The sequence below is a fragment of the Anser anser genome (genome assembly GCF_964211835.1).
Source record: "Anser anser genome assembly, chromosome: 20".
Taxonomy (NCBI): domain Eukaryota; kingdom Metazoa; phylum Chordata; class Aves; order Anseriformes; family Anatidae; genus Anser; species Anser anser.
Window position 1 is genome coordinate 4441414 of NC_139741.1, and position 24211 is coordinate 4465624.

General features: G+C 37.3%; 1 protein-coding gene across 4 annotated transcripts in view; it reads left to right on the top strand.

Annotated features, from left to right (window-relative positions):
- NCOR1 (nuclear receptor corepressor 1) overlaps positions 1 to 24211 on the top strand; it is a 65602-nt gene that overhangs the window by 5305 nt on the left and 36086 nt on the right. For all 4 annotated transcript variants that reach the window (XM_083806400.1, XM_083806403.1, XM_083806402.1 and 1 more), the window contains exons 2-14: positions 8538 to 8715; positions 10694 to 10833; positions 11935 to 12130; positions 13615 to 13797; positions 15669 to 15782; positions 17686 to 17742; positions 18535 to 18587; positions 20325 to 20391; positions 21139 to 21311; positions 21827 to 21917; positions 22462 to 22640; positions 23112 to 23166; positions 23967 to 24068. In XM_083806400.1, coding sequence (XP_083662526.1) covers positions 8608 to 8715; positions 10694 to 10833; positions 11935 to 12130; positions 13615 to 13797; positions 15669 to 15782; positions 17686 to 17742; positions 18535 to 18587; positions 20325 to 20391; positions 21139 to 21311; positions 21827 to 21917; positions 22462 to 22640; positions 23112 to 23166; positions 23967 to 24068 — 1518 coding nt within the window. In that variant the 5' untranslated portion in view covers positions 8538 to 8607. The remainder of the gene's footprint in view (positions 1 to 8537; positions 8716 to 10693; positions 10834 to 11934; positions 12131 to 13614; positions 13798 to 15668; positions 15783 to 17685; positions 17743 to 18534; positions 18588 to 20324; positions 20392 to 21138; positions 21312 to 21826; positions 21918 to 22461; positions 22641 to 23111; positions 23167 to 23966; positions 24069 to 24211) is intronic.

The window sequence follows — 24211 nt, forward strand, 5'->3', positions numbered from 1 at the left end:
CTTTGGTTTAAATCATTGTTCAGCAGTACTTTTAGTGAAGGAAATGTTTCCATCCCTCACTTCCATTTTTTGAACGGAGGACAGGAGAAACCTGCCTCTTTTGGATAGTTCTGGTGTTAGTGTGACCCTCCTTGGCAGAAGAGAGCTGTGAAGGTTCCTGCAGGATCAGGAAGTGCTGTTCCTCGATAAAACTCAGGAGCGAGAAGATTTCATCTCCTGGGGGACTCTCTGAATCCACTAAATGAGAAATTAGAAACTGACTCTTTCTCCTGCGCATTAGATTTTTAACAACTGGTGAGCAGACTCTGAAAATATTTACTTTTCTTTGAAATATATGTGCTCAGCACTTTTTTTTTGGTGAGGAAAGTGGGTAGCTGATTAGAAACTTCCTAAGATGTTAATGCAGCCGTAGTTTGTCCTGTTCTGATCCCCCGTATAATGGCAATGTTGTGTATACCCTAGGCCTTGATAACACTTGTTAGCAACTTTTCTTTAAGCTCATAAATTACAGAAGAGAGATTAAAATAGAATTTCCTGGAGAAGAGTGTCTTGTCAGCTGAATTTGATCGACCCCATTTGCTAGAGCACTAATTCTACAAATACAGTAGCTAGAAACAGGAGAAAGAGAAACTGTTATTTAAACGTGAACTGTAAAAATGTGATCTTGAGATTTGGTAGCGAGTTTTGGTAGCAGATTGCACATGCAATTAAGTAATATTTATCTTTTGGTATGGCAACAAAAATCCTTTGGAAGTACTCTTTTCTAACTTAATCAATATTTAGTGTTCCAAAAGCTATTACTTAAGTACCTTGAGGAGTTGGAAGGCTCTTAATGGAAACCTCTTTCTATTAAAATTTGAAGTGTAAAATCCTGTTTTCATTTTTGAGCTATCTTGATGCAGATGGAGAAGTCGTGCTAACAGAGAGTAAATGTGACATCTTGAATGGGCTGCTGTAACGCTCCTTGACTTCTGTCACTTCTGTAATTGGCTAAATTAAAGGATACTATGCTTCCATGTCATGTAGAATCTGAGTCAGATGCTGTATAGCATAATTGTAAGTTTATGCTGTGGACGTTCAGAAATAAAACACTGTTGTACGCTACTAGAAATTTCAAGGTATGAGAAGGAGTCAAGCTCAGATGTTTGGGCATTTCTTAACTTTTTTCTTTCTCCCCCATTTTTTTTTTACTGTATTTCTAGCAGGGTAGAAATAGCAATTTTCTATGTCAATAGCCTTGTGAAAAGAGGGAGTGCACCTACACGAGATTAAAATTCTCAAGAATTTATCATACATTCTAAACATCTTTTGCAGAAGAAGAAAAGCCATTTGCATGCGTGGAATTGTCATGAAAATTCAACAGGTTGTTTTCAACTTAAAGAAAACATGTTCACTGTTTTTATTCACTCATCCTAATAGCATATGCCCGTGTGCTTCAACTGTGAGCTTTGGAGTGTTCTGCAGCATAAAACCGAGTGGACGAAGATTTCAAAAAGGGTGGAAGAGGTCCCGAGCTTTGGGGGTGGTATCTCTGCTTGTTTCCTAAAAATGGGAGGCAGTGTATTCTGCAGCTTGTTTAAAGAGCTGTTACGTAAATTGTCATTCATCTTGGAGTTGACTTGCTACATTTTTGATTGCAGCATGTAAAGAATCCTTGTTTGTAGCATGTAAAGAATCCTTCATGTCTTCTGGGTTATCCCCAGCGGATTTTCATACTTACCAGCACACCTGGTAGCTTGGGCACTGTAGCTGGAATACAATTCCTTCAATTCTTGTCGTAAAGCACAAATTTATCATACATCTGCCTTCTGGAAGGTTCTTGAGTGAAAATCCGTTACGTTTGAGGGTTGTCCAGTCCTATCCTGTGGCTGGTTTTCTCCCTTAGCGTTCCATCCCGTTACTTTGCAGAACGTTGTGTAGTTAGACCTGAAGGGTTAACACAGACCATGGCATCAAAAAGGTTGGAAAAGATCTTTGAGATCATCAGGTCTAACCCAAACTTTTTTCTTTGTCACTAACTCTTTTCACTGCTGTTTTTCTGAATAACTGTCTTATGACTGTGCTCATAGCGGGGCATTAAGGCCGTGACTGAAGGACTAATACCTGCTCTTGAAATGTCTGGTGCTTTTTTTAGTTGAGGCAGAGGCTGCTAAGTCAGTCCTAGCTTCTAACTGTTCTGTTAGTGTGCCGAGCAGTTAGGTTTTAGATGGTAAATAAAATTTACCCTTTTACTGTATCTATTGGTTGATCAAATAGCTTTTTTATATGGAGGTTGGACATACTCCACTGTTTTAGAAATCTGTTGAAAATGTGCGTGTTAGTTTTTTCTTCTATATCCCCGACATGCAAATTTGATGTTTTTGGACAAGTGCTTAAACAGACTTATGATTATCTGACAAAATAAAAATACTAGGAAGGTTTGTTTTGCATATCCAGCAGGGTATTTGAAGGGCTTACTTGTGTGACTCTCAACTTGTAATTTTGTGTTATTGTCTGTGAGTTGGAATGTTCACTGACTTGAAGGTACGAACACAGGTCTGTTTAGTTCATGAAATCTCTTCTTGTTGTTTGCTTTAGTGGGTTGGTTGTTCAGTACGGCCTGTTTTGGGGTTTTGTTTTCCCTCGTAATACTCACTTTTTATGAAGTGAAATCACAGAACGGATTATTCACGGGTATTATTATCATGCTTCGGATAAAACCTTTCTAACCACTGCTGAAGCAGTCTCTTCACTGGAAGTTTCATTTTATGCTGGAGTGAAATTTTAATAAATATCCCCGACTCAACTTAGTGATGGGTTGTAGGCCACCCCCCGCCTAAGGCCGAGCCTTCCTTGTTTTGCTATAGGCTGGTTGCATCGGAGCTTGATTTACTGAGGCTGCTGATTTTTTTTATTTTTAGAAAACAACTTGATTTAAGCCTTCTTTAACTGTATTCTAACTCTTTGCACTCTTTATATCACGTAGTTTGCTCAAAAACAAGATGAGGAAAATCCCCGCAAAGGATGTGAAATTTAATTAGCAAGTGTTGGTTAAAGGCTTCAAGATGGCACAAAAATTACCCGAAATGCAGGAGTTCTGGCTTGTTCTGTGCATGTGGAGAAAACCAGAACTCACCCCTGCACCTGGTCTTTCCCCACGACGCCGAGCGTGTGAGTGGCAGACGGGGTAACCCTGCGAGGGGCGATTCTGCCCTCTGACTGCTTCCCTCTGCTGCTGCACACACTTGGGTGGCCACAAGTTGAGTGTTTTGGGGACCCGGCCTGCTAAAAATAGTTCCTGCTTTCAACCTGCCATGTTTTCCCAAGGGAAGAACTGCTTTTCTCTGTGGCAGCGCTGGCTTTTGCCGGCTTAAAACGCCATGGATCCACAAGCTGGGGCTTGGGGACTTGAGTCTTAGTTCTGATTCAGTCGCTGGCTATTTCCTGGGTAGCCTTTGATAGATTTCTTAACCTTTCAGTGACTCATTTTCCCATGTGCATGCTGAGGATAGCGCGTACTTACGTGTCTTTCTGAAACATTTTGAGACCTGCAGATCAGGAGATGCTGTTGAAATTAGTATTGCCTCTTGGAACCAGATCTGAAACGAAGCTATGACTGTTGCTCTTGTAATATCCGCTTCTAAATGATTTGTAACTTATTCAATATTCTCTGCATATGAAAACGTAAGTGCAAACGGTAGCTTTTAAGGGAAAGTTTGAATTGGGCCTTTTCAGTAGTTTGAGCTGGCCAAAGAGACAAACGTTGTCGTACATTTAGAAATAAACAATGTTAAATCGTTTCCTTGTCTGAGGAGCTCGAATTATCACAGAACTAAGTGTGTCCTTCCACCTCCTGAAACTGTTATCACTGCTTTTTCTCATCTAGGTATCTTCAGACCCAGCATTTTCTTCTTTGACTCTTTACCCCAACTTCCCCTGTATTATTTTTTTTAATTTTATCCATTTAACACTACAGGATTTCCCCATCCCTTGTATGATTTACCACAGAGTCCGGGAATGTCAGTCATGACCTGGGACACTGTAGGAGAAGAATGGATTGAGTTATGAAGCAGAGAATAAAAAATACTTATTTCTGCCCCTTCTGGTTGTCTGTATTCAGTGAGACAGACGATCGGCCAGCATGGTTGGCAGCTGTATGAAAGAATACATGACCTAACTTTATCTTTGTCAGACATTTAAGGCAGAATTCCAAAGTCTGTAACAGTTCTTATAAATGTTTATATGAGAAAGCTCCGAGATGTGCAGAAGAACACGAGAAGATGGTATGAAAATACTGGTCTGAAAAAACAGTCTTGCCTTCATTGAGTGAGCAGAAATGGAAGCTGGTTTCTTGTGTCGTAGTTTGCCAAGGATGCTAAAAATGAAAATGAGCAGCCTCTGGTCTGGCGTGGGAGCAGGAACTGGTGGAAGGATCGGAGAGGCAGCGAGAGCTGATAGCCGTGAGCTGTACAGGGGGATCCTGGTCGTGTCTGAGTAGAGGAAGACAAGGTTTGTCATGATGAACAAAAAGAAACAGTGGTGAGGAAAGCCTGGATGAGATTGTTTACAGTCTCTACGCACAGTTATAATTTGATGCAAGAAGACTGCCATATTTAAATGTAATCTGAACGTATGGGACATGGAGAAGTGACAGCAGGAAGGTGGCATTACCCTCCCTGACCAAGAAATAGATTGGTGGAGAATATTCCGTCTGCCGGATGCACGTAAGCAAATGCTGGAGGGAGAGGCAGATGCTGCTACGTGTGAGGTTGGAGGGTGCCTGCACCTACGGAGTTGAAGTCAAGTGCATGCATCCACAGCTGCAGAGTTGGGTAATAAAGCAGAGATAAGCAGAATGGTGGCGGTAATTCTACAGGCAAATGCCAGCACCGCCACCCTCCTGCATATGACAGAATGTAAATATGCTCATACCAAGAGATCAGCAGATAAGATGGGATCTGCAGGGCATGTAAAGAGGTCAAATTAGGAGAGCGTGCAGGCACGTCTGAATGCCTGTGACAAGAATAGGAGGTGTAGAGGGGAGGGGAATGTTGCATTTCAGTGTCGTTTTACATGCTCTTGTACCACAATGTCATTCTTTTCCTAAAAGGAGTGAGATCTTGTACAGGATCCCCATCCTTTAGCTCCTGCTGCACCTTTGCAGTGCCAGTGTGTAGCCACGTGCCTCCTCTGCTGTTACGCCCTGCTCTCTTCCTCCTGTCTTATCAGTGCCTTCCCGTGCGGCTGAGGGTGGGGGATAAGGCACCCCCCCACTTACAGCTTCATCTTTCCTTTTTTTTCTTCACTTCCACCTCTCATTGACCACAATTATAGCCTCTAATTGTGTTTCTGTTGCCTTCTGCTGTTGGCAGATTTTTTTTGTTTGTTTTTTTGAGGTTATGGTGCTCCAAATGTGGTCGTACTCCCAGTTCTCAGAAGGCCATTAGACTAAATGTTTTCATGTGTATTGCATAGACTGCGTAGGTTATGAGATGTGGGGCTTGCATTAGTGTGGTTGGATGGATGAAGGACATGCATGCTTGTGCGTTGTGTCCCCCTCCTGTCCCTCATCTTTCTGCTTTTTCCACTTCTAGTACAGAATCTGGAGAGGCAGTTAGGACCTCTCTTTGCTGCTGGATGAGTGGTGATATTTAAAAATTCAAGAAATATGCAAGTGCACATATGTTATTTTTTATCACTTCCTTTTGTTTTTAACTGCCTTTAAAAAGGATCTTATTAATCTAAAATTATATTATTTCCAGTAAAGTTGGCTATTTTAATATTTATTTCTGTTGTTACTACAGTTTGACTTAGTTATTCTCAAGCACAATCACAGGGAAGTAAGAATTTGTAGTTTGGGTCCATGCAGTTTGCAAATTTTGACATCTTTGTCTTGGTGATCCCCAGGGATCACTTTTGGGGTTGCCAGGTCATGGAATATGGAAGATAAATGCTGGGGTACTCCTGGTTTAAAGATGTTTGCTAGACAAGCTTTAAGGTTTTAAATTGTTTCTAAGAAATTCTGAGCTGTTAAAATTTATGGCAGGTGTACAAGTATAAATTTTGGCTAGGGCTGAATACTGCATGAAGAATTTGAGTGATACTTGCAATGACCCGGCTGAATCACTCTTTCCTTCCTCCTTCCCTGGGTAAAACTTATTCCCTAGATAAGCAGAGGGATTTCGGGTGTCTGCATCACCAGTGTCCAGGATCTATGATTTCCTAGCCATGGGCAGGTGTGATTTCAAGACTAACAATTGTAACACAGATGTAGCAACCTGCACACTGAAGCTGTTGTGAATGGAGAAAAAAACTTTGCAGCATTATACAAGTGAGCGTGGACTGAACTTTCAGCACCTGGGTTAATGATCAACTTGCTGGTTTGACTGAACATAGAGAAAAGAAGATGCAACGTGACAGAGATGAACTAGAAAGGACCTTGAATCGTGTAGTAGTTGGCCTATATTTATGTGTTATTTTCAAATGGCTGTTCCTCTGATCCTCTGCGTCTCCGGATTCCTCAGATCTGCCTGACTTGCCAGCATGCCAGGGAAGAGGAGAGGAACAGGATGAGTATTTACTGGTGCTCTCCCAGAATGTTTCTGGCTCCCTGTGCCTCAGCGTGGGCGCCCCAGAAATAGAGAAGATTTGGAAGTGGGTTGACAAGGAACAACTAAGCAGACTAGGGGATCAGCGTGGAATAGATAGGACTAAAGGGATATGAAAGAATTCTACGGAATCACATGTGCAGTGGAAAAAAAAAAAGGAATGAGATGTTTGGTCTGTTCCAATGCCAAAACTGGAGATAGCAAATGAAGGTAGCAGGTCCAAAGCAAACAAAAGCTGGTGGTTTCTCATGTGAAATGTCACTAAGCTGTAGAAGTGCTAAGAGCAGTTGTGAATGCTGAGAACTTAGTCTGGTTCAGAAAACAGCTGGACAAACCGATGGAAGAGAAAGCAACCAAGAAATGTGAAACAGAAGGGCTCCAGCTCCAGAGGTCCCAGAGTCACGAGTTGCTAAAAGGCTGGAGAATTTATTGGGAAAATACTGCTGTGTGCTTGCCTTTCCTCATTTATATTTTACCCTAAATGCCTGCTACCGATCATTGTCGGTTACAGCTTATGGGGCTAAAGGAGCTTTGATCAGATACAGTATTACTGTCTGTATTCCTCGATGAAGTTTTTTTCAGTGTATCAAGCATAAATATGATATCAAATTCAGTTAGACATCTTCCACGTATTTGTGAAGACTGCATATGACAGTACAAGGCTGGTGAGACAGTACAAGTTAAGGCATCAACAGTTCATTAAACTAAGACTTGTACTTCTGGAAACTGAAATTGAGTATCCTTCTACCCTGGACCCAGTTACTCATTTAATAATTACTTTACATGTGGTGTTTGTGAAAGGTTGCAATCGAATACACTTAGAAATGAAGCCACCTAGGCAGGGATCAGCAGGTACTTTATTTGAAGGCCTGGTGTGTCTGTCAGGCTCTGGACCAGAGGTGGAGACCAGAGATGGACCAGAGGTTGCTGCAGGTCTGATAGAATTCTATAGTTAATACATAGACTCCGGGGACTGCCTCTTCTGGGCTATCAGAGAGAACCATACTATGCTTTAAAAAAAAAAATAAAACAAAAATCTCACTCTTGGTTAGAGCCATGGTTCACTTGCATAGCAAAGTGCTCAAAGCACTGGTGGGCATAGTGTGTAGGTAGCTGTCTTCTGGTGTTCAGCAGGTGGTTTTGGCAGCTGAATGTATATACAGAGCTTCATAGATGCTTGGACTTTTTTAGTGAATGCTTTTTTCAGTGTTTAAATCTTCCTCAGATCAGTATACATTTAAGTGTCCACTGTTAATCTGCAGCTGAGAACGCAACAGAGGCAAATCATTCGTTTAATGTCAACTGAGCAGGATTGTTTTAAGGTTTCATAGTATATTCAGTTGCTGGCATCCCTATAAGAAGAACTATGCTGTCAACTGAACTAGTGTTTTTTCCTCTTAGTTCCTTTTTTACTAAGAACTGTCTTTGTCAAGTTGCTGTTAGATGGTGGTAATATTGTATGGCCTGACTAATGCATTGTGGTTTAATGAACTGTAGGCGGCATCGAGTCAAGCAACCCTAAGACTACCTGAAAGTAGGAAAGAGTTCATAGAGTCCAAAAACTGTAGAAGAAACGAAAGTGAACTTCATGTTGTGCTAAAGAAACTTACTGTAAATTGTGAGTCCATCTATGGACTATTATAACCTCTTTAACACCTATTTAAGTGACCTACTTTTCTTTTAAAATCCTATTAATTCAACTGGTAACTGGTAAAACGATGTTTTCTGACAATGTAATACTCAAATCTTTGTGTGGACAATGCTGACATATCTGGTTTTGAGCCCATTTAAGACCCGTTAACATGTTTCAGACTAGAGTAACCTATTAAATAAATACATCAGGAAAAAGCTTTTACTGGTAATGGTTGTTTTGCTTAGGTGACTATGGCTGTAATGTATTGTGAGTACATCTGGTACTTCAGTGCTTATCAGTGATCTTTTTTCCTTTAGGCGGTTTCCTAGAAACATGATTGCTTGCTGGTCTTGATCTCACAGCTTTGTGAAGACTTCTTCTCTGATAATGTCAAGTTCAGGCTACCCTCCTAACCAAGGAGCATTCAGCACAGAACAGAGTCGTTATCCTACTCACTCTGTCCAGTACACCTTCCCTAGCACCCGACACCAGCAGGTAAGCAGCCATTAGGGTTACAATTTTTATCAAGAGTGTAATTCAGATGTTTGCTGTGCCAAATGGGATTTTTTTTTTTACCACTATAATACAAGTTGTTACACAGATTTCCCAAGTCAGTTTCACCTGGGCATATTGGTCTGCATCTGCTCTGTTTTCACATGAACAATGTTGTTTGTACCCTTGAAGTTTGGCTCTTGCATCAGGGCTGATGGGTGCACTTATTCAAGTATATTCCTCTTTAAATGAGGGTCTGACTATGGTGTAACTTCTGGAAAGTATAATCGGTAGTAATGTACTGCTCCCTGGCTCCTTCCTAAGTATTAACTTGAAAGGATATAATTACCTGTTGAATTATGCCTTCCTGCAGTGCTGTAGCTGAAATTACTAAAATCCTTGACTGCAATTTTGGCTTTTTAAAGTTCAGTTTTTGCTTGTTCTTTTTTCTTTCCCTCCCCTTATTTCTTTTTACATAGACTAGTATTAAAAAATACTCTATAAAATTGTGAAGGTACCCTAAATAAAACCCTATAGCTTGTTGTCTTGACAGTATTTCCTATTACTTAATATTTGTGAATCTAGTAAAAATAGCTAGATACTTTTAAAAAAATTAGCCTGTCTTAAAGACTGTATGTTGATGCTCTTGTCTTCTCAATATGTTAGATCTTTTTGATTCTTTCTTCCTCTCATCTTTAATGTTGAAAAATGAAATGTAAAAACAAAAAAAAATTGAAGTAGCAAAGGAAGTGTTTTGCCTGTTGAGGAGACCTGCTGCTAGTGTTGTTTAGATAAATAATTGTCTTCCCTGCCTCCCCTCCATCTTTTTTGCTAAAAGCACTGGATTTTATTTTTTTCAAGATTATATATGTAACACCTCTTTGACTTTTTTGACAGAAAACTGAGTTTTGTAATTCTTTATCGTGAAGAATTAGTATTGTGAAGAATTAATATAAAATTCCTTTTTTATCATTGGTTTTTCCTAGTTTGAATAAATTCATTAGAGATTGTAAACTTCTGTTTTAGCTTTGCTTTAATATAATATGTTTAATCATCATACTAAATGTGTTCAGTGTAAGTGTGGCTGAGTCTATGTGCATTGATAGCAATAATTTTCCAAGAATATGCAAATAGTCTGTCTACAGTCACTATGCGTTTAATATGAATGCAGAGTTCTGAGTGTCACAAATCCCTAGAGAGGGTGGGCTCTTAGAACATTTGTGGGCACTAAATTTGTATGTGGAATTAATTTCCTATCAGGCCTAGGAGTGTTCCGAGATGGTACGTAGTAAACCTGTAGTTACCTTCCTGTCCTTTAAGGAGTATTGGGCTAGATTTTCTATAAGCTGATGCAGTGCTTGATAAAATCTGTGTGCAAGGTGGAGAATGTGAATCTGAAATGTACAAAACTGTGCACCCCAAGCTTTTTCTGAAGCAGCTGTTGTAGTGCTTCCAGGCAGCTGTGTTCTGCTAGCCACAATTAGGGGAATAGAGTTCTAAGAATCTCCTCTTTGGTCATTTTTACCAAGCATTTATTCACAGAATGTTTTGGGTTGGAAGGGACCTTCCAACTGCAGTCAATCCCACTGTCCATGTCAGTGACAAAGGTGTTAAACAGCACTGAACCCGTTATCAGCCCCTGAGGATCACCACTCATCACTGGTCTCCATTTGGACATTGAACTGTTGGGTCCAACCATCCAGCCAATTCCTTATCCACTGAGTGGTCTGTCCACTCCAATTTAGAGACAAGGATGACACTCCAATTTAGAGACAAGGATGTCATGTGGGACAGTGTCAAATGCTTTGCACAAGTCCAGGTAGAGAATGTCAGTTTCTCTTCCCTTATCCATCAGCGCTGATGATCTGTCTTGGTGTGTTTTTAACAGCTTGAGAAATGATCATTTCATGACACCAGACACTTCTGATCCTGTCTTCTGTACCTTTTGTTTCTGTTAACATCTGAACTGTGTTTCACTTAGGAATTTGCGGTTCCCGATTATCGTTCGTCTCACTTGGAAGTCAGTCAGGCAACCCAGCTCTTGCAGCAGCAGCAGCAACAGCAGCAGCAACTTCGGCGCCGGCCTTCTTTGCTTTCCGAATTTCACCCAGGCTCTGACAGGTTAGGATACTGTTTTGTTTTGTTTTTTAATATGTGAAGAAGAATCTTTTATGAGTCTGTGTTTTCTGTAAAGTCTAATTTTAACTTTTGAATAGAAACGTTTTTGGGTTTCACTGTTTTTGCCTCTGTATTTGACTTGATTAATCAGTGCTCCATCACTGAACACTGGAATTTGATTGTTGTAGGACTGCCTGGTATTAATCTGCTTTGTAATTCCTTAGTCCTTTGCTTTAACTGCATGTTTGTTTCACAGAAAGGAAACAAGTCAACAAAGCACAGTTTGTTTCACTCTCCCCACAGAAAGCTTCTAGGACCCTATTGCATACTGCAAACTTCTTAATGTTTAGGCTAAAAGTGCGTAGAGTTTCTATCTTTGGATAATTTAATCTCCACAAAATTGAGGCAACAAATGCAAAAATCGTTACAGTGTGAATATTACTTGTCGTACTTCCTAGATCACACTGGGAAAAAAATCTTAGGTTTGCATATTCTACAGGTAGTATTTGTGTATCTGGGTAAGAAAAAAAAACAATGGAGCTATTTGGGTATTTGAGTTGTGAGAATTGTAGAAGACAGAAATGTGACTTTTAAGCACAGATGACTACCCTACTTTAGCAAGACACATGACATCTTATTGTTTTTTCGAAGTACCCTTTCTTTTGGTCTGGTGTACCATTCCTGTCTCTGTCTAAATAGATGCAACTGATCTGGGTCCAGTAGGTTAACTGAGGAGAGGAGAACAGTGGACAACTACAGTGAATTGTTGTCATTTAGTGTCAGATTGGTAATATCCTACTTCTCAGTAAAATAGGTTACTTTACAGTCAATATTGGTGAATGTTCAAATGTACTGTAATATTACATTACATATCTGCTAGGAGTAAATTCATATGCTGTGTGAGTGCGAGCAGTTTATTTTGGCTATATCTGAGGTTAACAGTTATATTTTTGAAGATCATACTTAACGTTTGTCTGCCTCACTGATTAGGAGGAGTTTTGCTAAATTGCATTTAATGTATATTTGGAAAGAGTTGATGAACAGAAAATGGTTTTACAGTGTGGAACATGCATATTTTAATAGTTTTATTTCTCTGTATACTAGGCCTCAGGAAAGAAGAACTGGATATGAACAGCAGTTTCATCCAGGTCCATCTCAGACAGATCATGATTCACTGGAATCTAAGCGACCACGTCTCGAACAAGTTTCTGATTCCCATTTTCAGCGTGTCAGTGCAGCTACTGTCTTGCCTTTAGTACATCCTCTGCAGGAAGGGTTGAGATCTGCAGATATTAAGAAGGTGAAGGCATTTTCTGTTATAATACTGAAGGTGTAACTTCCTGTCTTGTGGTGAGCTAATCATTTTTTTTTTTCTTAGGTAAATTTTATATTTCCTTATGTTCAGTCTTACAAATTTTGCACATTACCACAAACTGTAGTCATGATTTGGGTTGTTACTCATTCATAAAAAGTCCATATTTTTCTTTAATGAATAATTGTACCGAACAGTCAAAATATATCCCTCCTCTCCCTTTTAAGCATCACAAATGAATCTGCTAATTTACATAATGCTAATTATATCTGTCAGTGTCTCATTTTGGATAAATCTAGGGCTGTCTAGTTTGGTGTGGATATTTTCTATTGTAGGTATAAATGTATCTGAAATTAATATTGAATCTCTTCTCTCGTGCACTCACCTAAGCGGACAGGCCCACATGCCAAAAAGGTGGAGTGCAGTGGGCATGACATCTGATGTACTCATATCATTAAAGAAAAAATCTACCATATGGATTCAAAAACTAATAGGCATCAAATTTTTAAAGTAGAATACTTATATTGCCTTGTCTTTACCATTCCTTCTATTGTGTAAGTAAACTATATGTGAAATAAAACAAAATTATGATAGCATGTGATTCTCAGTAACTTGCTGTACTGCATAACAAAGATAAGAGCAAAGGGGGCTGTTGGAGAAACCAAATTAAGGTATGCAATGTTAACATGCTTGCATGTAACTGAATTTTTATGCAGGCACTACATATAGAAATTTGCTGTCTCAATTTAGAAATGTAGCCCAGTGCTCTCTTGAGGAGAAGTGGCATTGGGACACAATATTTTGGTCAAATTTGGCTTGATTGAGGGATGTATTTACTGAGCTAGCATTTGCCAGCTAGGTAGTTGTGGAGCACAATATTCTAAGGGCATAAACAAAAACAAGGTACAACAGTGATGACATATTTCAACATATTCCATGTTCTAATATCGTTTGGAAACAGACAAATAAAAACATGATGAAAAAGAAAAGTCTTTGAAGTCATCACTCTAAGAGAATGCAAATAACCCAAATTGTACTCTTGACAGGCTAGTTGCAGTTATGTTGAAGAATATTCTCATCAGCATGTGTGCATAGTATTGAGGATTAGCTCTCAACCCTATATTTAAAAATAAAAGTTGCTATTTGCATTTTGAAGATATATTGTATATTGAAAGGGAGATGTTTTGATCTTTTTTTCATGATAAATATTGAAATGTGCTGTTAATTATTTTTAAAGGTAGACTTTGAAATTGTAGTATTATAAATGGGGTGTCAGTTAATTCTAAGATATTTAGAGCACTGATAAACTGAAGTCTTAAACTTTCTCTCTGTTAAAGAGCTACCTAAGCTATAGATAACTGTAAATTCTTGTTTAATTCATGCATGCTAGTTTGGTTACTGAACACTCATTTGCACGTTATTAATATGACTGATTTTGTTCAATTCTGCCCTGCCTCCTGTCCCCATGAAAGGACCCTGCTTTTGGAGGAAAGCATGAGGGACCATCATCTCCAATTTCTGGTCAGCCTTGTGGGGAGGACCAGAATGCTTCGCCTTCAAAGCTGTCAAAGGAAGAACTGATACAGAGCATGGACCGTGTAGATCGTGAAATTGCAAAAGTTGAACAGCAAATCCTTAAACTGAAGAAAAAGCAAGTAAGTATAGCAGATGCTACTGTTGTTATCTGTGAGTGAAAAAGGTGTGGAAAAGCTTCTTGTGGTGGTGAATTTTTTGGTTACATGAACCAAATGAACCAGTTAAAAAACGAAGGTTGTGTATGTGGTTTTGCTAGAATGTTTAAATAGATTGGGAGTGATATAGTTTTAAACTTTTTTGAAAATGTGAGCCAAGTAGGAACACCAGAAGCAGATGGCTTTATATTTTAAACTCTTGTTAGATGACTAGGGAAACAAGGGTGCTGTGACTGTAATTTCGGCTTTAAAGATGACTACTGTTTAGGGGATGGCTACTGTCTTTCTTCTTTCACGCTTCTGTGCAAGGGGTAATCTCTTGCATGCCTCTCCAAAACCAGTGCTTGTACAAAAGTCCCTCAATCATCTTTCACAAGGGCAAGAAACCCTAACGTCTGGAGCAAAGGTCACCTTCAGGGAAAGTGTAGTAGGAGGAGTATAAGTAAACAGAGCAGAGAAATAAAGGGAGAAATAGCACTTCTTAGAATGGTCCTGGCTATGCCTCACGACACAGAACTGCACTTCAGCCAGTGGGTGCAAAGGCAATGTTTGTTGGCAGTATCTGTTGCCTTCCCTGTAGATGTTGTGGCTAACTAAAACCACTCTGCAATCTAGGCATCTGATACTAGCTGACTAAAACAAAGTCCTTGTCCGCTTTTTCTGACTTTCAAAGATCCAGATAGGAGTAGTGCCAGCTTTAAGTTTTGTTAGTGGGAACTCTGTAGGAAATGATAGTTATGCTGTACGATTTGTAACCTGTAGGTCCAGGGTAACAAATATACAACTGTTTAGAGCCATATATTTTTACAGTCTGGAAGCATTTAATTACTTCTGAATTTTAATGACCTGTAAAATGACTTTCAGTAGAAAAACAGAAAAGGATTTCACTAACTACCTGACTGTGTTAAGGGTGCTGGAAATTTTTGTTTGCTTGCTTGCTAAATTTTCCACAAAATCAGCAAGTACTTTTGATTATGCATATCATCTGTGAAAGTACGTTTGGGCACGTTTGTACTCTTACTGGACTTAAAGAATTACAAAGTTGCTGTTGTTTTTAATAACTAAGCCTGCTTACTATGGCATTCTGCAAAAAAATATTAGCTTTTGAATTCTTACGCAAGAGTATAGCACACCCCAGCCAGTACTGATGGTTCCCTTGCATCAAACGTTCTTTATTGTATGTTAGTGGTAGGCATGAATGAAGGATATTTACAGTTAAAAAATGAAAACGTAACTGAGCTGTATTTATTTGAAGTGAAAGCAAACTGCATCATTATAACAGTTAGGAAAATTATGAGACATTTTACTTGCTTGCTTGATATTGTAACAATCTGTGAACTTCAGTACACATGGAGTGATTTGTGTCTACTGCAAAGTATTTTTCAGTGATGTTTTCTGTTTTGCTAGAAGGATTTTTGCATCTTTTAAAAAATAAAACAGTGATAATAATGACACTTAGGTGTCTACATTGTAGACAAACATGTATGGGGCTTATTTCTTCTGTGGGAAGGCAGGCTTTCTCTGAAGTTCATGTTCTTGTTTAAAGTTACATAGTGATAACGTACAATGCTACAGTCCTTTAAGTGTCAAGCTGAAGCAAGTCTGATTCAATGCAAGTGAATCTAATAAACAGCTGGTTTGGTTTACCAATAGCACAGAATGGTCTTGTTACTATCCCCATGGGCATTAAAACCATTCAATTCGTACCTTGTCAGTTAAAAAAAGAAATAACAGGCAGTGCAAGCCGTTGATCGGATGCATATTTTATCTGGTGACTAATTACTGGTAAGGGTAGCATGGTGCAGATGGCTGATTTTCTCTCTCTCGTTTCTTAGCAACAACTTGAAGAAGAAGCTGCTAAGCCTCCGGAGCCGGAGAGGCCTGTCTCCCCTCCTCCAGTGGAACAGAAGCACCGCAGTATTGTCCAAATAATTTATGATGAAAATCGGGTAAGCATGCTTTTCAATTGAATGAGTGTAGTAGCGAGTCTTACCAAATCTACTAAAATTCATTAGCTCACTCCTGTGGGGCAATTTTTACTACTTGTATTTTATTCATTTTGGCCCCCACCCTCCTTTCATTTAAAGAAGTAAATGAATTTTGTAAATGAAAGATTCCTGCACAACATCTTTATTCTCGATCGCAGGATCTTCTATCTTACAAACATTCTAGGGAAATGCATCTATGGCTCTCATCCCTAGACCTCTGTGTTGATGTGTGTGCGTGTATGCATACACATCATTTATATAAATGTGTGTATTCAGAAAGTTGTTTTGAATTCTTTTCTCCTTACATAAATACTAACAAGTCTGGCTGAAGACCCATCATTTAAATTAGCCGAAGGAGAAAACCCGCCTTAAAATCATATAATCACCTTAGAAGACTGACTTAAGCTGAGTTCCATGGTGGGTAGCAAGCAAAATTAGGCTGTATTTGAAAAAGTCTTAATGGACTGCTGTGGAACTCTTTCTCTGCTAACCTTGTTTGCAGGTGGCTTATACAAGAGAATTTTGAAGTTACTGTTGCATTCTCCACGTTATGTATGTGCCAGTAGATAGGGAAAAGTGTTTCTATATTAATCAAGATGGAGTAATGTGTCAGTGTGTACTCATCTATTAGCTGCTTCTGTGTGGCTCTTCATATAGCAATCTATATAGCAAGGGAAGTACCAGGCTTGGTGCGTTTGTGAAGCCACTTAGCAGTTGGTTTGAGCTCTCATTATCAGGAATTTGTACTGTAGAATGGCAGTATCAATGGGGATTAATACAAATATCACGCATCAGTACCTACTGTCTTATTTTAAATGATTATTAAAGAAATGCTAAGCCATTTGTGTACACAGTACTGGTTTGCTATCTTTTCTTCTGCAGTTGTACAAGAGGACAGTCCCCTTGGCAGCTTTCATCTTCAAACCATACAGTTTAGGATAATTACTTCTAATATTCAACTACAGTTGGCTAAAATTTGATTCAAGTAATAGGCTGGAGTTCAGTTTTAAATGTTTTCAGACCAAACAAACCATTCTAGCAGGGTTATAGTATAATATTGCCTTGATATATAATTATTTTGTACAGCTGTGAGTTCCAAAGAATATCTCAAGATTGAAATTACATGTAAAGAAGTTAGAACTTAGCAGAATGCTTTCTAATCATAACTGCTTTATGGATTAGTTTCTTCTATATTTTTTATTTGTAGGCATCTACTCTTAGGGCTAGTGCGTACAGCTATTAGTGGGAAAGAAGCAAATTTGAACTAGTATCCTGGATCTTTTCAGATAGCCTTGTCTGCAGACAAAGGGCTTTGGAAGATCATACAGGCTTGAAATGAATTTGGGCAAGCCAACGGTCTTATCCAGTGCTGCCTCTGTGAAGTTTGGAATTACTTTGGAGCATTTACATAGTGTGAGGGAAAGAAGATCTTTGGCATAGTTCTTTGTATGTGTATGTACATGTTGATTCACAATCCCAGACTTTGCAAATGGAGAATTTTAGTTTGTAGTTCCATTTTTCAGAGCTATACTCATTTTTTTCTGAACAGCTTTCCTCTTCTTAATAACTTTTGCTGTATTATTTATCAACTGCATGTAGTTTTTGAATCATAGAGGAGGTCAGTGTTGTTTTTCTCATCTCCATGTTTTTAAATTGAGAGAGCATAGTAGTAACTGTAGAATTCAGGTACAGGTTTCTTGATTTGCTGAGGCAGCGTTGCAGAAGTAGGTTAAGAAGGATATAATACGGTCAGACAGGGCTTTAGCAGTTAAACTGAGTGAAAGAGTTCACTTGTACTTCTGACATCCTAACTACAGAGGATTTACTGACACTATATATGTAAAATATTTTTTTTTTTTAACAGAAAAAAACAGAAGAAGCTCACAAGATTTTTGAAGGTCTTGGTCCAAAAGTTGAACTGGTAAGTTGTCTTTTTTTATTCTGTTTTCCGTGTTGCCAGTGTAGCTTTCATGTCTGTAATTCTGTTGTGGTAAACATGTAGTTCTGCGTTCGTGTATAAAAGAACATTATAGGGTGACTTAATCTTTTGGTTTGGGGAGAGAGCGGTTGGACTTCTTTTCCTTTTCACTTGGTGCCTGATATTTTATATTAGTTTTGAACTCCTGTGCCTGTCCGTTTCTCAGACTAAAACTTGTTTGAACGTCTTGGGTATTAAATACTGGAATCAGGTAGTGTAGCTATACATGAGAGAGTATAGATTAAATATACATGATGTTCTTTTTGTCTTCCTGAAATTGTAAACAATGCATTTTAAGAGCATATTTCAAGTAAAAGTTGCATTCATCCCTGCTTTCATCTTTAATACTGAAGGACACTGAAAGCAATTAAGCTTGTATCTTATTTTCAGAAGTTTATATTAGTGTGCGTTTAAATACACTCATGAATTGGGTCTTGAGTGAACTGGCTGTGCAAGTAAGTATAGCTTTTAAAAATAGATTTGAATCTGTTTGAGAGAACAGGGTTGAAATATGACAAAAATTAAATACTGTTATATACATAGTTATTACGATCTGATTTTAAATAATGAAATCTGTGTCTTGAGTATGATAAACTTATTGTCACTTCAGATTGCTGCATCTCAGTTTGAGTACATTGTAGGCAGAATGTTTTAATATTGTTAAACATAATACATATACTTTAGAATTAAAAAGTTGAAAAGTACTAAGTGTATCTTTCTAATCCAAAATTGTAGCCACTTTACAACCAACCATCAGACACAAAGGTCTACCATGAAAACATCAAAACGTAAGTTCTTTAGTATCTTGTCCTTGTCCATTTTAAGGAGTCTGGACTTAAAGTTTCACTCAGTTTTTCACTGCTACAGTTTCCAGATATGTGTGCACTTTAACTGTGTTTAAAATTTTCCAATTCATGTAATCTTGAGACTCCTATGTTGTAGAATAGTGCTGCAAGGAATGTGGTACATGTACTGCAGACAATGGGACACAATGACTTTCCATCGTAAATTAAAGACAAAAATAAGTAAACTTTTTTTTTAAATTAGTAATACTTGTGTTTTTCAAAACCTGAAATACCATGTTTGACCTAGGTATGCCTTGTCAGCTTTTCAGAAGTTATTGCTGTCAGTAAATCGTAGGAGGAGTTTGTTTATTTATTGATTTTACCATGTACTCATTTTCCGTCATGGGCTCTGAGCAGAGTTAATATATGCTATGTTTACTTGTTATTTAGGGCAAACAATTTACTGATTTGAAGTAAACTAGTTGTCGTCTACTGTAAAAACTGTGAATTTGGAGGAAAATTAATTTTTCTTTTCTTTTTAATATAGAACTCTTCTCAAATTTGAATTAGTTCTTCTAAGTTCACTGAAGCAAGTATTGATTATTAACTAAAATAATTGTTAATAGATTCATTTTTAAATGTGTTTAATTTAATTAATTTATGCCCAACTTTAAATGTCCATAAAAGAGACTACCTGCATGGGAAAATCATTGATAACATGGAACAAAACTTTAATTTTTAAGTGGTTATGCCAAGCCAATATTGATTTTGCTCCGTAGCAATGTTATAGAATACTGAAATAATGATCAATATTGCAACAAAATTCAGCTTCTTTTGAAAATATATATTGCCTCTAGACTTTGGTGAAAATAATTGCTGAGTTGTAATTACTGCAAAAGTACATTTTTCTTACAAATTATCTTTGAGGAAATCCCACTCTGCTCTGCTAGGAGGACAGCTATGAGGACCGAAGCCTTTTCATGGCTTCTCTAGGATGATAACTGCGAATGCTTACTTTCATGTCTTGCTCTGCAACTCTGTTTCTGAGACAAACATGACATACTACTGCTATAGCACGATTAACAAATTTAAACCAGTATAAAAAGTAACACTATCTTAATAAGACTTTTAATAAATCGATTTCTGCACTACTGGTTTTTACAAAAGAAGAAATAAACTGCTAGTTTCAGATGTGAAGAAATGAATAGTGAGTTATGTGCATATTGCTGTCATAACGTTTAATTCTATTTTATAATTTTTTTGTAAGTACAAAAAAAATACTACTTTAAAATGCTTTTCATTGGGAAAAAGTACTTCTTATTCTTCTCCTTTAAATGTAGCTATATGTCAGTTCCGCAGAACTGGGAGGGTTTTTTTTAAGACAGTACCAAATTTTGAGGATTTTAGGATTGAGTTACAAAGACACTTCTTTTTCTTTTCCAAAGTATAAGAACTTTACCAAATTTACTCATTTTAACATCTTTAGGAGATAACCTAGCTTGAAACTGGAAGCTTTTATGTCTTCCTTGCTTATTTCAGTCATGAGAATTTTTTCTCTTAGATAAAATACAGTATAAATTAAATGATTGTTACATTGGGAATTTTCCCTGTTTTTCTACATCCAGGAATATTTTTCACAATAACAATCTGGCATCTTTAATCTATGTGGGCTTTGTTGAGTAGATTTGAAGTTCCTGAATCTTATGTGGTTCACTTTTTTTATCCAATTTTGTTTTCTAGAAACCAGGTGATGAGGAAAAAGTTAATACTATTTTTTAAAAGAAGAAATCATGCAAGAAAACAACGGGTAATACTACTATGTTTTTGTAAAACAATCACTTTTTTTTTTTTGTTTGGATCCTTGATATAGTTTCTCAAATATGTCATGTAAATTCAATTGATTAGTTAAATAAGGTCTTAAATTATGTTGAGTTGTTTGCAAATAAACTGCAGGCTTATAACCGTGGTTTGCTAGTTATCTGAAACAAGGAAAAAGCTTTATTTTTTTCCTTTCCTTCCTGTTCTTTTCTTAGAATATGAAGAAGGAAGGTGAAAAATCCGTAACTGTCATGCCTGGCCCCTCTCTGAGCTTTTCTTGTATAGTAGCTATAGTATGTGAAAGAAAATGAGGCAGATCTGATTCTGAAGTCTGACAGCATTTTTAATCAAATGTGTGCATGTTGGATATCAGTATTAACTAAATTAATACTTTCTCTTGCATACCGCTATATCAAGTGGCATACATTTTTTGGGGGGTGGTATCCAAAAGAATATTTCAATTATTAAGAATAGCTGAAGGTTAAACATTGAGTTCTACCATGAAAATGTAATGAAGTATTTTTCTTCTTACGGTCCTAGTCTTTTTTATGTAGGAGCATAATCCTCAAAATCTACATTTACTTTTCCCTCTGCTGAAAATTGGTTTTATGTTGTCTTCAAAATGTAAAGCCACTGCTGCCAGATATAAATCTGTCTATGAAATGCCTACGTTAGGTGTACTGATCACTTAGTGTATTTGTGTTTAGTTAAAAGTTTACTTCTGGCATTTTAACAGGAACAGAAAATCTGTCAACGTTATGATCAGCTGATGGAAGCATGGGAGAAAAAAGTTGACAGGATAGAAAATAATCCACGCAGAAAAGCTAAGGAGAGCAAAACAAGAGAGTACTATGAAAAACAATTTCCAGAAATCCGGAAGCAAAGAGAACAGCAAGAACGATTTCAAAGGTATTCCCGTGGATTTGAAACATACTTAGGAAGTATCTCTTAGTTTTTTGAAATTAAGCTGAAGCATTTTTATAAATAATGGATAATATGTTTATTCATATTAAGTAATTAAGTGTATTGTTCACTACATTTCATGGTGTTGAGCACAATTTTCAGTTCACATCCTAAGGATCTTCATTAACGTATGAACGTTAGTATGAACATTTCTCATACTAAGTGGAATCATGCTGGTCAATGGCTTGCAATGTAGTCCTTTTCTGATGTTGACTCAAGCATGATGTTTTGCAGAGCGTTGCAAATTCACCAGTAAAACTGGGCAGTTGCTGGAAATTGCAGTACGTGGCAGAGTTTGTATTCTTTAGACTACTTGAGAAAGAACAGTCCTAACTAACTAATTTGGTTAGTTAGGTAACACCATTTTAAGAATTTTGGAGGCTGTCATTGTTATGCACAAATCTGAAAATATTGCTGTTTTCCACTTTATCCTTACTACTTCTGTTTTTCCCTAACTCTAGAGTTGGTCAAAGAGGGGCTGGACTTTCAGCAACTATTGCTAGAAGCGAACATGAGATTTCTGAAATCATTGATGGACTTTCTGAGCAGGAGGTGAGGCTATTGTCTATTCTTTGCTATAGAAGCATAACAAATGACTCAATATCCCTTTCCTGGCAATTAAAGGTCTCTTTCAAAAGGTTTGTTTTTTTGAGAGGAAGAGAGACTCTTTTGGGGCTGGTTTGGGAGAGTCTGTGTGAACTTTGGCTTGAAGCAGGTCTTAGAAATACTTCTCGTTTATGGGTCATGCTTCCTAATTGCATTTGTCCTAGATTTTTCTTGCGTGTCTGTTTCATTGCAGGTGTGTTGCAACAAACTTTCTTTTTACAGCTGTAAGAAACGTGTGCAAATTTTGTTTCTAAAGCCCTGCACCATTTTATTTTTTCTTAGTATGACACTATCTCCTGTTCCCTTTAGCTTTGTTCATTGGGATAGGGACAGCTTCTAGAAGAGTTAAGAAGTAGATAGAAAATATGGTTGAAGCTACCTGTGAATGTATACTGTGGTGGAGCTTTAAAGCATTGTGTAATTCAACAAATGTAAACATTAGTAGCAACTTTTTGTATTCTTTACTTTTTGTTTTATTCTTTGCCTGTAGAATAATGAAAAACAAATGCGTCAGCTCTCAGTCATTCCTCCCATGATGTTTGATGCAGAACAAAGACGAGTGAAGTTTATTAATATGAATGGTCTGATGGAGGATCCCATGAAAGTTTATAAAGACAGACAATTCATGAATGTCTGGACCGACCATGAGAAAGAGATTTTTAAGGAAAAGTAATGGGCTTTCTTCTCTCTTATTTTTATTGCATTGCAGATAACAGTTAAACACCTAACCCCACAGTAAACATCAGTTAAATTGGAAATTCTAAAGGTTTTGTGCAGTGATATTTGATAATGTTCTTAGTTGGATGAATGAAATGTTGCAAAAGGTTTAGACTGCTCCAAATATTTTTGAACTGTGTAGGCTTGCATCCATTTAGTCTGTAGATAAGAAATTCTTTAAAATGCCTTAGTTTTCTGATAGGATAAAAATGTGAAGCGTGGTATACAATCTCATTATATTAGTTAATTGCTAATTTTAAGTGCTTAGTTCTAAATTTGTTCAATTTGAAAACTAGACTTTTTAGACTAATTTCAACTGCAAAATCAAGGGAGTGCTGGTGGCACAGATTGTTTAGAAGACTGCTTTGCTTATTTGATCGTGAATTATGTTGTTAAACTTAAATAATTTCTGATTTGTAAAAGGTTTGTCCAACATCCCAAGAACTTTGGTCTAATTGCTTCCTACCTGGAACGAAAGGTAAGACCTTTTTTAATATAAGTAGAGCCTAGGGTGGGATCCCTAACTTTCCGAATGTAAGTCATTTATTCCAGCATCATTTTACCTTCTTGGAAAAGATGTGTAATTCCATAAAAATTATTGCTTTGACAAAATTTCGTAGTGCTTGATCAGTAACACGATCAGCGCATGCAAACATATAACAAAAGTTAGCGGAATGACACTATTGACAGAAGTAAAATAAAATGACACTTTATTTAGTTTTGATCTTACTTTCTTTTTGAAGCAGGTAAGCTGCTTAACTATCTTACTTGTTAGATAAGGGCATAATTGGCTCTGCTGAGCCACTGTGTTACCTCTAAGAAAATTTGCCTCCACCTTTCAAGTCAGTGGGATCCTACTGCTGGCTGAATTAGTCTTTAGATCTGATTTTTGTAGTCTTTAGAACTGACTTTACAGAGCTGATGTAAAAAGTGAGGGGGAGTTAGGATTTTTTTAAAACTTACAGCAGAATCTTGAATACATAGGACTATTATGAAAAATAGAAGCTTTTGCGTTTGTAAATTGTTTATTATATGTTAAATCACACAGACAGGTAGCTGAGAGATATTATTAATATAGGAGACCTGTGTTTAACACAGTCTAATTTTATGCATGGTTATGTTGCTACGTTTGTGTATGACTTCGCTTCCCTACTAATCAAACAAATATACTAGTGTTTTATTTTAGTCTAGGGATTGAATAGTTTTCAGCATTAACTTAAATAATAAAAATGTATTTTTTTTGTAGGAGTGAAACTTTTTTTTGCTTTTTCACTTTAGAATGTTCCCGACTGTGTATTATATTATTATTTGACTAAGAAAAATGAAAATTACAAAGCACTTGTGCGAAGGAATTACGGTAAACGCAGAGGAAGAAATCAGGTATCTAAAATGCATTTGTCACTTGAATATGATCATTTTATTGTTTCATATTTACAACTGTCTTGCAATCCTGTATAGAAAGCAAGTTATGTGCATGAAGTGGAAAAAAAAGGGAAAAGTAATTTTTCCACTAGTACACTCTT